This window comes from Diabrotica undecimpunctata, chromosome 9 (genome assembly GCF_040954645.1).
Source record: "Diabrotica undecimpunctata isolate CICGRU chromosome 9, icDiaUnde3, whole genome shotgun sequence".
Classification (NCBI taxonomy): Eukaryota; Metazoa; Arthropoda; class Insecta; order Coleoptera; family Chrysomelidae; genus Diabrotica; species Diabrotica undecimpunctata.
This window is the reverse complement of record NC_092811.1, coordinates 32,220,433-32,235,354: the sequence shown is the minus strand read 5'-3', so window position 1 is coordinate 32,235,354 and position 14,922 is coordinate 32,220,433. Positions and strand designations below refer to the sequence as shown.

Sequence of the window (14,922 nt, the reverse complement as noted above, 5' to 3'; positions counted from 1 at the left end):
AAAGCTGTGGTTTATTTATGTGCGAATTCCAATTTAAAGTTCTCTCAAAAGTTAGACCTAGAAAGTTTATTTCTTTTGACTGTTCTAAAGGTAAATTAATTAATGTTAGACTAGTTGTGAGGTCGGTTTTATTTTTATTAAAAATAATGTATCGTGTTTTTTTCAATAGAAAAACAAATCCCGTTTTTATCGTCCAATTATGAAGCCGGTTTAGGAAACTTTCTATAATTTTAGTTGCTGTCATTACATTATTCGATTTAGTATAAATAACAATGTCATCTGCGTAAATACTAGCTTTAATGGGTGCTTTAATTACATCCATAATACTATTAAAAGTGATTAAGAATAAAGTTGGACTAAGAATCGAATCTTGAGGGATTCCATTATCTAGTATCTTAGATGAGCTTGTAACAGCATTTATTCTAACTTAAATTGAGCGATTTTTAAAAATACAATTTTAAAAACGCAAGTATGTGATCTAGAATGCCACTATCTTTCGATGTTTGTAGAATACAATGCCTCTAAGCTCTATCGTCGGCTTGTGTTCTTCTTCTTCTTCTTTAGCCTTAAGTAATCCAAGTTTGGACATAGGCCGCCCCCAAATCAATCCAGTGTTTTTTATTTTGCGCCACTTGTTTCCAGTTGTGTCCTCCGATCCTGTTAATGTCATCAGCTCATCTAATTTGTGGCCTTCCTCTGCTTCTTTTTCCTAATCGTGGTCTCCATTGTTGTATTTCGTGGTTCCATCTTTTATCCTTTAGTCGGGCATTGTGTACTGCGAAGCTACATTTTAATTTGGCAGCACGTTCTCCTGCGTCTTTTACTTTGATTTTGATTCTAATCCATTTTGTTTGTTTTTTGTCTATAAGTCTCACCCCGAGCATTGATCTTTTTATCGCTCTTTGTGCTTTTACTATTTTATCCATATTAGACTTGGTGAGTGTCCACGTCTGTGAACCATACGTGAGTATAGGGAGGATACACTGATCGTAAATTCTGGTTTTCAAATATTGTTCTATTTTTGTGCTTTAATTTTGCGTTAAAATCTCCCATAATGATTGTATACTTTGTATCATTTTCTTCTAAGGCTTGGGTTATATCAAAAAATATTGCTATTAGGTTTTGGTTATTTGCAAAAGCTTCATTAATTGAAGTCTGTAATGCAACGTGATTTTCTAATGTAGATCTACCTCTTCGAAAACCACTTTGGAAGGGAGTAAGAAAAATATTATTTTCTAACTATCATAGAAGGCGGAGGTTTAAAAAATTTTCTAGAATCTTGCACGTGCAACATGTAAGAGAGATGGGTCGGTAAGAGGTTTGTTTGTTAGGCATAATAATGGAAATGATTATTGTTTGAGACCAGAGGTCTGGGAATTCATGCTTTAGCAAGCACGCATTAAATAAATCTAACAGAATTAATTTGGCTCCGAATGGTAAGTTTTTTTATGAAGACTGATAGAATATCATTTTGTCCTGCAGATATGTTTTTTATATTTGAAAGAGAAAACTAAAGTTATAGGAGCATTTAAAGGGCTGTCAGAGTTGTTAATTGAGATTGTAGAAGCTTCTACGTTTTTCTTGTATATTAGGGATTCGTAAAAAATATTTTTGTCGCTAGAATTTTGTTGATAGACATCAGCCAAAGCTTCTGCGATTGCATTTTTGCAAGTGATTAATTTATTATTGTGTGTTAAGGTGTTGATATGTCTATAGGAATTTGAGCCTTCAAGTTTACGAATTTTAGCCCAGATAACCTCAGATGGTGTTAAAGAATTGATAGATGATACGTACTCTCTCCAGGTATCTCTTTTGCTTTTTTTATGAGATATCTTGCTGTAGCTCTGAGTTCTTTAAAATTAAGTAAATTTGCATTAGCATTGTTTTTTCAACTACATTAAAATCATGATTGCTAAAAGATAGAGCATGTGCTACTTCATTATTACACCAAGGTACTTTTGCATAGCATTGTTTTACGTATATTATTTAATGATGGTTCTATAATTATATTGTTTAACGACGTAATATTAGAGTTTATATCATCACTTGAATGATAGTTTTCAATTTTCTTTTCAATGTCGACTTGATAAGACGACCAGTTTGCAGTCCCTAATTTCCAGGATTGATAGACTGGAAAATTAGAAGATTGAATTTTATTTGAAGATATGCAGATAATAAAGTGATCACTTTCATATAACGATTTTAAAGTATTCCACATGAGAAACATCATCATCATCAATGGCGCTACAACTCTTCTTGAGTCTTTGCCGCGTTTACTATTGCCTTCCATATTTGTCGGTTCTGTGGCAGTAATTTCCATTGCCGCACTCCCATTTTCTCTAGATCTTCTTTAACTGCATCTTTCCACCTTTTTCTAGGCCGCCCTACAGACCTTCTTCCCTGTGGCCTTTCCCAGAACACATTGTTTATAAGGCGATTTTCGTTACTGCGTATCACATGCCCTGCCCATCTGAGTCGATTGGCCTATATAATATGTATATCTTACTAGATTTTCTTTTCCGAATAGAGACTCTAGCTCGTTATTGTATCTGCCCCTCCATTCGTTTGTCACGCTGTCTCTGCAAGGGCCATATATCCTTCGAAGAATTTTGCGTTCCCACACCAGCAATTTATTTATTTCTCTTTTTGTTAGCGTCCATGTTTCGCTTCCATACGCGACTGCTGGTCGTATTATGGTCTTATACATCCGGATTTTTGTACCTCGTGAAAGAAGTTTTGACTTCATTAGATGTTGCATTGCAAAGAAAGATCTGTTTCCTGTCATTATTCTCGTTTCAACTTCTCCGTCTAATTTGTTGTCATTTGTGATTGTTGCTCCTAAATATTTAAATTCTTTAACCACTTCGAAGTTGTGATCATTTATAGTAATGTTTTGCCTTATTCGCCGTCGTTCTTGTTTTGAGACGACCATGTATTTTGTTTTGTCTTCATTTATTTTTAGACCGATGTTTAATGCAGCTTCTTCAAAGCTCGAGAAAATATCCTTAATTTCTAAGGTTGATTATGCTACTGCGTCTACGAGTATAATTTTTGCTCCTCGAGCAGTTATGTCTGGTTTGATTTTTGGATATATTTTTCGCATGACATATTCTAAGGACAGGTTAAACAACAATGGGGACAACGAATCTCCCTGTCTCAGTCCAGAATTTACGCAGAAAGCATTTGATATTTCTCCCCCTATTCTAACTTGTGCAAAAGAGTACTTACACACATTTATGTTACCGCAGCTAGTTTCTTCGGTACGCCGAGCTCGATCATTATCATCCATAATGTTGCACGATTAATTGAATCATAAGCCTGTATAAAAATCTGATGCACGTCGTGATTATATTCCCAATACTTTTCAAGCATTTGTCTTATTGTAAATATTTGATCAATAGTCGATCTGCCAGGCCTGAAACCACACTGGTAGTCACCAACTATTTCTTCGGCGTATGGTGCTAATCTTTTTAATAATATCGAAGTCAATATTTTATATGTAGTGTTGATTAGTGAGATTCCTCTGTAATTCATGCATGATTTACATTTTTACCTTTTTTGTGTATTGGTACAATAATACTGGCACGCCATTCTTTCGGCATTATTTCTTGTTGCCAGCCCATTTCTATTAATTGGTGGATTTTACATATGAGTTCATGACCGCCTGTTTTAATTAGCTCGGCATCAATATTGTCCAGAACAGGGAATTTATTGTTTTTAAGCGTTTTTATGGCATAAGAAACGTTGATATGGATTGACTACATAATATTAAATCTATGGTGGAAAAAGAACTGTTATATGAGTTAAATCTGGTAGGTTTGAAGGATGTTTAAAATTTCTCTAATTATTCCCCTTACAAAATTACTTTCACGCCACCCATGTCTATATCTTTTATTAGAAGCTTTAAAAATAACCCAATAGCAACGAGCGATTTGTAATGCCTCTTTTTACCAACGAAATAATTCGCCAAATGTTCTCTGCTCTTTTTATCTATTATTTGTTAAATAGAAACCCTTCCTAGTAACAAAGAAATCAGCTTCTATTGTCAACTACCCTGCCTACCTTTTAAGAAAAGCAGAGGTGTTGGTTTTCGATGAAATTATAATTCCTGTCGGGAGAAAGTGGTCGGGAGAAAGTGGTGGGGAGAAAGTGGTTAGGTTACAAAAACGACCACATTAGCCTTACCATTTAAGTATCCTTTTCGCGTGGCACTATTCGGCCAATACTCCCACTCTTCTTTATCCTTAGCTTGTCTAAGATCAGAATTCAAGCTCATTTTCGAGTTGGTTCCTGTGGCAAGCGGTTTGTCTCCATCAAACGGCGGTAACTGTATTTTCAATTCACCCTTATCTATATATCTTCACACAGTGCTTCCTATATTAACTATTTTCTCTTTTGTCAAACAGATTGTCTTCCAATTCGAAGAAAAACGAAGTCACTTCTGTTTGCTGTTCGTCCCTACTATTCGTCTCTACTGTTCGTCTCTAGTTCGAGTACTGCGTGATCTTCTTGTTCTGCTGCTTCTCTTTCTTCCTTTTCTTTCTGCCTACATCAATTTGAGAGATTGCGGATTGAAACAACGTAATTCGTTACCGTACCTGAATCATTCACGCCGCCTGAGCAGCCCCAATGTACCTGTTGCGAGGGCCACACGTCAAGTACCTTTATTATTGAGACCGTTCTATGAAAGACGTCATTACCTGTACCTACTGGCTGCCGGCTAAATACAAAGCAGATTATCCAATTGTGAGTACCGACATTTTTACCTAAATCATTAGAAGTAGATTTACGACTTCAGTTCAGTGACTTTGTCTATTTATGGCTAACTCTAACCGAACGAACTATTATCAGTATAAAACTACAGTATAATTTATACGTATAAATTACAAACAATTTGCTTTATAGGTAGGTTATATTATGATATGATATGATAACTTTTATGCATAGATTTGAGATGATCACGATCAAAAATGTTTACGTATTCTCAAGGCATAAAAATCGCTTATTTGACGAATATTGACGTAGATAGAATTATATTATTCCTTGCTTTTTTTCCTATTGTTGAGAATAAGAAATTATTCGTAATTATTTTTCAAAAAAGATATGCAAATAAGATATAGATTTGTTGTATTTAATAATAAATTGTGCAATAACTTATCTATTGCTAACTGTTCAGTAAAAATTGTTATAGTGCTTTTACTTTAAATACTATACCTCAATATAACTTTGTTGACGAACTATTTGCCTTTTATTTTTTTGTTATGATATAAATTTATATTTTTGTGCATGGTGTATCTCTTTCAGGCATTGTTATTGATTTATATTACTATTTGATTTATCATATAAACAGTGTATATTATGTGTCGAAATATTAAGTGTGTACCGCACAATCATAATACTTTTTCTCTCACGGTTTACTTTATTCTCGAGTGATTATCTTAACTGTACCTTACCTTTCTTGTTATCTTATTTTATATGTCTTAACGTTTTCCTGTTCCTCTAAAAATAGAGTGGTGCCCAAATATTTTCCTTCTCGTATCTTTTAACCTCTCTTCTCTTTATCTTTTAACTTCTCTTCTCTTTATCTTCTAACTACTCATCCCTGTATCTTCTAACTACTCGTCCCTGTAGCTTCAGTACTTCTCTAACTGATTCTTTATATTTGAGCTGTAATAAGAGCCCCGATCAAGAGACCTCTACCAGACTGAAACCCGAGCCTAGTACCGTTCTTTGTGTAACCTCTACTCTGTCATTAAAGAGGGTACAGGTTCCCCAGTATTAAGTAATAGTAGATCAGAAGAATCAACGAGATGTTTCATTAGATTAAGGAATTTGTCTGTTTTAGAGCTTCCCTATGCAGAATAATAAGAGTTCATATCCCCTAAAATTATTTTTGGGTGTGGAATTTGATCAAGAAGGTTACTTAGTTCTTATGGGTCTAGCCCGTTAGGATGTGGTAAATATTTGTTGCATATATTACATACTCACTGCTACAGCTTCGAGATTAGTACTTAATGCAATTGGCTTAGCTTCTAGGTCATGGACTCTTAAAATGAAACATGGACTCTTAAAAAAATCCATAGAAGCAAGATCAAAGTTTTCGAAGTGTGGGTCTACAGAAGAATTCTATGCCTGTCCTGGACAGAACAAAGAATCAACCTGTCCATTCCGGAAGAGCTTAATATAAAAGACAGGCTATCAAAAAAAAAGTAAACAAAGCATTCCTTAATTACTTGGGCCACATATCCAGAATAACGGGGACTATGCAATTATTGGTAGTAATAGAAAAGGTAGAAGGCTGAAGACCAAGAGGAAGATCATTAACAAGATAGGCAGATCAAATGAAGACTGGTGGGAAAATCCCTACACATAACAGACCATATGGCACAAGATCGTAGCCAATAGAGACAGTAAGCTAGCAATATTTATTGTCACCACGCCCTGACAAGGTCTCAAGGAATGAGGACGAGGAGAAAATTATAATTATAGCAAGTAATAGCGGAAAAAGAAAAATATATTTATTCTTGTATACAATTTATTGTCACGTTACAGCATTTGGTATAAATTAAGTAAAACTGTTAAGCACAATTTTAATTGCTGCCAAAATAGACGAAACAAACTTAATATCAATAAATGTTTATTCGTCAGAAAACAACTGTCGTTATGTTCTTATAAAAGTTTTTAAATTTTTAAATTAGCTAATAATCACAGGAACATCTTGAAATACTAACTATCTTTAGTTTGTTTATAAAAACTTTCTTCCGCTATCTCTTGTAAGTTCTCTGCCATGGTGGTACCAGTTTGTCGAACTAATCCATAGAATACCCCTTTCTTTTTAAGCAGCTTATGTGGATGATCCAATTCAACGGCTTCTCCGGCGTCCATAACTAAGACTTTATCCGAATCCATAATTGTGTGCAATCTGTGGGCTATCGTTAACACAGTACATTCAGAAAATTTCAGTCTTATAGTGGTTTGAATAATGGAATCAGTCATTGGGTCTACGTTAGCAGTTGCTTCATCGAGCACTAGAATCTTGTTTCTTCTGATTATCGCTCTAGCTAGGCAGACCAGCTGCCTTTGACCGACACTGAAGTTTGAACCACCTTCGGCCATTTTGCTGTCCAGACCTGCAGGTAATTCGTCAACAGCGTGTTTTAGTTCTACTTCTTCCAAAGCATCCCACAGAACCTATAACATAAAATGTAATTATGAATAAAATTTATTCAGCAATATATACAGCAAGTAATAAAAGCAAGAGAGGTAAAGTAGCAGTGTTGACTTCTTCACCCTATAAAGCTGAAATATAAGAGGAAGTTAAGAACAAAATTCTCAAGGGAAAGGGTGTAAAGAGGTGAAATATGAAAGTATTAGAAATCTCAAATAGTCCATTTTAAAAGGATAAGCAGTTTCGAAAACAGATTAGAAGCTTTCGAAATGTGGCTCTATCGCCGTATCTTAAAATACCATGGACAGCGAAAATCACAAATACAGATGTCCTTAAAAGAATAAACCAAGAACGCCAACTTTTCGAAACCATCAAGAAAAGGCAAACGGCGTATCTAGGTCACATCATGCGAAATGAAAAATAGCAGTTCCTCCAACTTATAATCGAGGGTAAAATTGAAGGCAAGAGAGGAATGGGACGCAAGAAAATGTCCTGGCTCCGAAACATAAGGCAATGGACAGGGATTAACGACATACAATCTCTGATACATATTGCAAGAAATAGAGAATTAATGGAAAATGTGATCGCTAACATCCATTAGTGGATTTGCATCTGAAGAAGAAGAAGCAGTTTCGAAAGGAGTTAAAAAAGATTCAAATAGTTCAAAAGAGGATAAAAAGTGGACCCATGCATGTATATATATATATATATATATATATATATATATATATATATATATATATATATATATATATATATATATATATATATATATATATTTATATTCAGGGATTCTACAGTATTTACTGCCTTCCCTCGCTCAACCGTCCCCATCTCTCTCTCTCTCTCTGTTGTCCCATTCTCCATCGTTTAGGCCTCTCTTACTCATGGCGTCGTCTACTTCGTTCCTCCAGGATCTTCGGGGTCGTCCTCTTTTCCTCCTTCCTATGGGGCTCCATTCGGTTATTCTCTTTATCCATCTGCTGTCATTAGTTCTTGTTACATGTTCATACCACTTTAGTCTTTTTTGTTCTATGTATGTTAGTATGTCTGTTTCTATTGATGTTCTTTGCTTTATTTCGTCATTACTTCTCCTATCCATTCTTGTTATTCTGCAGCATCTTCGCAGGCATTCTATCTCTGTTGCTACTATCTTACTGCTGTTTTTTTTTGTTTATAATCCAATTTTCAGCCCCATATGTCATAATACTTTGCACTAATGTTTTATAAAACTGTGTTTTTGTCTTCATATTTAGGTGTCTATCCCACCGTACTGAGTTAAATTGTCGGACTGCTGTTCTTGTTTGTCCTAATCTTTGCTTAATTTCTTCCTCTGTTTTGTTCTTGTTAATTTGAATTTATCCTTTCCTTTGATTGTCATGTTGTCGTCAATCTGTAGGTCTCCTATGTCTTGTTCACTTGTAGATAAGTACTCTGTTTTCGCGAGGTTAATATCTAGGCCAGCCTTGGTAGATTCTTCTTGTAGTTTATTCATCATGTAACTAAGGTCTTCTTCGTCTTGTGCAATCACTACTTGATCGTCTGCAAAGCTTAACGTACGTATTCGCTTCGTACCCATGCCTTTGCATTTTCTTTTCCATGTAGTCAAGGCTTTCTCTAAGTATATTTTGAATAGGGTTGGAGATGTGGAACAACCCTGTAGGAGCCCTTTTGTTGTGTTAAAGTCTCCTATGAATCTTGTTCTTTACTTTATTTTCTTTATACAGAGCTTTTGTAGCTTCTATGAGTTCCGTATGTATTTCTAATTTGTACATTGGCTCCCATAGTTGTGACCTTGGTACAGAGTCATATGCCTTTCTCAGGTCCACAAATGCCAAATGTATATCTCTATTTTTTGCTTTTGGCTTTTCCAACAGTTGTTCCAGTGTGTATATGTGGTCTATGCATGATCTGCCTGCCATGAAGCCTGCCTGATCCTTCCCGATTTTGCCTCTTATCGCTTGCTCTATCTTTTCTCGCAGTAATTTTCCATAAAATCTTTCTATTGATGATTTTACGCTTATTCCTCTGTAGTTTTCGCATCGTTTTCTATATCCTTTCTTAAATATAGATGTCATATATGACATATATATCTATATATCGTGCTAGCTCGATGTAATATCCTTAATTGTAGTTAATTTAAGTTTGTACTAGGATATATAGAAAAACTCTTTAAATATGTTTTGTGTATCATGTAAAGGAAAAATTATTGAAAATGAAAACAACAGTATAACTTACCTCATCTTTGTGTTCATCGAACGGATCTAAATTTTTCCTTAGAGTTCCTGAAAACAATACTGGTTCTTGAGGTATGATTGATATTTTGGATCTAAGTAATCTCAATTCTACGCTCTTACTATCTATACCATCTATAAATATATGGCCATCGTTTTGAGCCAACCTAAATACCGCTTGTATCAAAGAAGATTTACCAGCACCAGTCCTACCAACTATACCAATCTTCTGTTTAGGTTTGATTTCGAAGTTGAGATTTTTCAATACGTATGGACTATCCTCAGAATATCTCAAAGACATGTTTTCAAACTTCATATGTCCTAAGCTTGGCCAGTTAGGTGGTGGTTCCTTTTTAATCTCGTCTGTTTCTTTTGGTAGGTCTGCATATTCTTGTACTCTTTCTACTGACGTCATTTGATTTTCGAGTTCACTCCATTGACGCATACCCCATTGGAACATTCCAGAAAGTGTTATTGCTTGGGTCAGTGATAAGCCAACATTCCCACCAAAAGTTTCTGAAAACATAAAAAGTTATTAGTTTTCGTTAATCCGCCATCACAATATATAAAGACTATAATTGTATACAGAATTATTGATTAGAATTATAAAGTATCAATCTACAAAGAGATAAAAAAGACAAAGCCAAAATGAAAAATAACTTCAAGAAACATATTGGTAAAAAGTCATTCTTAAAAGAAAACACCAGATTCGGCAATAGAAACAGATTCAGCAGTAAGTTTGAAAAGTTGTATTTAAAAATAATATTATGAAAGTTCTATTAAAACCACTGCCCGTATTTGCGGTTTGAATGACTATAAAGAAATAAACTCGCTAGTATTGTTCTGAAGCTATTTTCTTGTGGCATTTTAAACTAATTACTATTTCAACGGGAATAAGCTGCAATCAAAGGTTAAAGTACGTTTATTGACGTTTCAATTTCCACTTCGGAAATCGTTCTCAAAATACAAACATTAGTAAATTAAACAAATTTTGTTTTTTTGTTACTTGGTGAAAAATTATTCTTATAATTTAATTTTATCTGACAATCATTTTTATTGACAATTCAGACATACATTATACATTTTAAAGTAGACGACTTTAAAATGATATTGCCAATATTGTTGAGTTGCGTTCCTGAGACTACTTTACTTGTAAGATAGTTCATTCGATTACATGAAATCAACTTTAACTTGAGAATATCCGTCAGAAAAAATCATAGCATGTAATTCGTCTTTAAAAAGACAAACACATGACATGATGACAGTAAAAATCTCCTGTTAGTGATTCCAAAATAAATTATGAGGAAAAAACCAGGAAAAAACCTCATAATACTATCTCGACATGGTAAGTATTTGGTCGTGCATTTAGTTTACTTTCAATAAACACCAAATTCTGATTTCATATGTTTGTTATTTAAAAAACATAAATCTATATGTTACCGACTTATAACTTCCTCTTTTAATATGGGTAACCAGATCCTACTACATTCTGTCGAGGAATTTGCGACACAATTGGTCTCATTTAGCATAATTAGAGCCGCTTTTTTGATTTTTTTCTTTTTACCATCCGTTTCTTTTAGGACTATATTTAAATCATTCCATTAAACCCTATGTTCATTATCCCATGCGTGTTTACATATTTGAGATCTATCAAATTCTCTATTTTTAATATGAGATTGATGTTCACTTATTCTAACATTTAATGGCCTTGATGTTTCACCTAAATAAAACTGATCGCATTCACAAGGTATTTTAGAAATGAATTCTTTGTCCTTTCTTGTTCATTGTTAGGTTTGGTTTTAGACAAAATAGATCTCAATGTGTTTGTTGTTTTGAATGTTATTGAAATGTTGAATTTATTTCCTATCCTTTTTTCCTAAGTTTTTCTGATAATCCTTTTATGTATGGTATTGTTATTTTCCTCGTATTATTCCTTGTGTATACTGTAGGATCTCGTTCTAAGTTGTTCTGTTCTATTCGGTCGATTATTGAAAATTCCTTATTTATAAACGATAAAGGATAATCATTTTTTAATAAAACAGATGTTAACAAATGTTTTTCCTCCAAGAACGAATTTTCGTTGGAACAAGTAACTTTGGCTTTATCGTATAAGGATTTAATGATTCCCTTTTTAATATTAATATTGTGATTTGATTTGAAATTTAAATATATCTGTTGGTATGTGTTGGTTTTCTATACACCTGAGTCTCATACCCAGTATCGTTCTTAGAGATTAAAACATCCAGGAAAGGTAGTGTGTTATTATATTCCTTGTCCATGGTAAATGTTATTGTCCCTTCTTTATCGTTTATATCATTCAGAAATGCGTTCAACAACTCTGATCCATGAGGCCACATTGAAAATACATCGTCTACATATCTCCACCATACTGTGGGTTTTAAATTTTGTTTGGAAATAATATTTGTTTCAAAATCTTCCATAAATATATCAGCTAATAATGGAGATAAACTAGATCCCATTGCTAGACCAAAATTTTGTTTATAGGATTCATTACTTAGTTGAAAATATGTATTATCAGTACATAATGTTAATAACTCCATTATAGCTGATATGTTCAGTCTTGTTCTAGTTGCCAATGTATCATCACTCTCTTATTTTGTCTTGACTATATTTAAAGTCTTATCTAATGGCACATTCGTAAATAAACTATTTATGTCAACACTTACCAAAGTATTATTTGAATTAAATTCAATATTGGATAATTTATTTAAAAAATGTTGTGTATTTTTTATAAATGTGTCAATTTTATTTGCAAATGGTTGTATAATATTTAATAAAAATTTTGAAAGTTCACTACAAGAAGAATTCATAGTACTACAAATGGGTCTAAGTGGTATATTCGTTTTATGAACTTTCGGTAGGTACTCCATAAAAATGAGGGTTATTACTGTAATGAGGTGTAATTAATCTTCTCTGATAACTTTTTAAGCAATCTTTAAACTTGAATAAAGCTTGAATTTGTTTCGAAACTATCTTACCGATTTTGAATAAAGTTCTATATATTCTGTTTTCCAAAGGCTTTGTTGGATCCTTTGTTCATTTTGTATAAGGTCCGTTTATTGTTAGATATTTAATTTTTTTTTTTTGCATATTGAATTTTATCCATTATCACAGTTGCCTTCCCCTTGTCTGCTGGTAGGATGATTATGGAGTCATTTTTTAAAGTTCTTATAGCCTTAAGTTCCTCTTTGCTTATGTTTTGTTCAATTTTAATAGACTTTTCCAATTCAAGTTTACATAATACTCTGTATCATTGAGACATTGAGATAAAGTCGTCCCAGAAACGCTACTCAACAATATTGGCAATATCAATTTAAAGTCGTCTACTTTAAAATGTATAATGTATGTTTGAATTTTCAATATAAATGAGTCAGATAAAATTAAATTATTAAAAGAATTTTTCACCCAGTAACAAAAAAACAAAATTTGTTTAATTTACTAATGTTTGTATTTTGAGAACGATTTCCGAAGTGGAAATTCAAACGTCAATAAACGTACTTTAACCTTTAATTGTGGCTTATTCCCATTTAAATAGTAATAAACTTACTAGTGTTATAGTAATAAACTTACCGCACTAGAACTTTATAAAATAACACAACAAAAATCATCCCAAAGGCAACCAAAACGTACAGGAAAGGAATTCACCACATTAGGACCACCACTACACAGGACCAGAGAAGGTGTAACCTTACTAATACACCAAAGGTACCAAAATTACATCAAAAAGTGTCAATACATATCAGAAATGATTGTAACAGCAAAGATAAGAACAAAGAAGGAAGACCTGAACATCATCGGAGTACGAGCCCCTTCCCATATCAGTTGGCCCACCTATGGAATTTGCAGTTTAAATCGATTACCGCAAACAAATTATACTCAAACAATCTATAAATTGTTTTTAATAAACTTCATTTTATTTTAGGCTAAGGAAAAGCCACTTTTTACATTACAACAAAAGAAAAATTGACTAAGATGGTTAAAAGAGCATAAAGATTGGACTCAGTCGCAATGAGATTCAATATAATGGAGTGATGAGTCCTGATTTGAAGGGTGCGTTAGAGACATTTGGAGTCACGTCATTCGCAGGAAAAATGAAGCTTTCCATCTCGACTGTCTGAAGAGAAAAGTCAAATTGCCTGCATCTGTCATGATCTGGGGCAGCATGTCGTCTAGAGGTATGGGAAAGTTACATTTTATCGATGGGATTGTAACCACGGATAAATATTTGAATATTTTAGAAGAATCTCTTTTACCGATTATGAAACACCGTTTAACATCAGCGGAAGATTTTGTCTTCCAACAGCACGGCGCAAATTGTCATACCTAAACAAAGAGTTTAAAATGGATTGAAGACCATGGCACACCAGTTCTGATATGGGTTTCTAACAGTCCCAACTTGTCCCCGATAGAAACTTTGTGGCGCGAAATGAAAAAAGCTTTGAGAAAATATCCTGCCAGGTCCGTCAACGAATTGAAAGAAAAATTGCAAGAAATATGGGATTCGTTTACATTAGAATTTTGTCATAACTTGGTAAAAACTATGCCTCGAAGAATTGTGGATGTCATTAAAAATAAAGGGGATGTAACTGAAGTGGTAAACTTTCACATTTTTTTTGTTAATATTACATATAATCTCTGCGTTTTTTAAAATTTATTATTATTCTGTTTATTCAATAGTTTTTATTACGTTATAAAATATTTTCTATAATTAAAAAATTCAAAAATGTTGTTCGATGCAATAAAACCTCTAAAATTTACGCTGCGCTTTTATTTTTGTCCTCTAAAATTTAATTTTTTTATCAATCTAACGTTGGGCTAACTGATATGGGAAGCGGCTCATATACGGCCCAGAAAAACACTAGTGTCAAACAATAAGGAAAAAGTTTTGTGACGAATTACAGCAAGTAGTGGATTAATACAGAGAGAAGATAATAATATTGGGGGATTTTAACGCTCAAATATGAGGCAAACACAGATTCACAATCAACAATAAGGACTTGATAATCTGTTATATACGTACCTTTCTGTATAAACAATATGCTTACGACCACCATTCCTATAAACATAACACAGTGAAGATCTAACCAAAATCCAAATCCTCGATTAGCAGTCAAAAACATATAGTACGCTGCAGTATAAGCATCTTGAAAGTGATCGAATTCTTTCGTAAGAATTTCTTCAGCTCTAAAAGCTCTTATAGTTGTTAGTCCTTGCAAAGAGGCCGATAAATGCGTGAAGATTGGACTACGAGCTAAAAATCAAACGAAATATTTGGTAAAAATTATCGAAATAATAAAACAAAAGTGTCCTATTATACAGTGTGTCCGTAAACTATGGAATAAACTCGATATTTCCTAAATGAAAAGTCTTCTTAAAAAAATCTAAAACACGTCGATTTTTAAGTTTAATTTTCTACATTCTACAACAAAATTTCATTATAAAAGGTGATATACAGAAGTTTTTTACGTCATCGGCTCTTTTTTAAATGTAACACCCTAT

At 33.4% G+C, this 14,922-nt stretch overlaps 1 protein-coding gene across 2 annotated transcripts in view; it reads right to left on the bottom strand.

Moving 5' to 3' along the window:
* Positions 1-6,620: 6,620 nt before the first annotated feature.
* LOC140449776 (ATP-binding cassette sub-family C member 4-like) overlaps positions 6,621-14,922 on the bottom strand; it is a 109,480-nt gene continuing 101,178 nt past the window's right edge. For both annotated transcript variants that reach the window (XM_072543119.1, XM_072543120.1), the window contains exons 9-11: positions 14,444-14,674; positions 9,407-9,918; positions 6,621-7,191 (exon numbers count right to left, since the gene is read on the bottom strand). In XM_072543119.1, the coding sequence (XP_072399220.1) occupies positions 6,727-7,191; positions 9,407-9,918; positions 14,444-14,674 (1,208 nt within the window). In that variant the 3' untranslated portion in view covers positions 6,621-6,726. The remainder of the gene's footprint in view (positions 7,192-9,406; positions 9,919-14,443; positions 14,675-14,922) is intronic.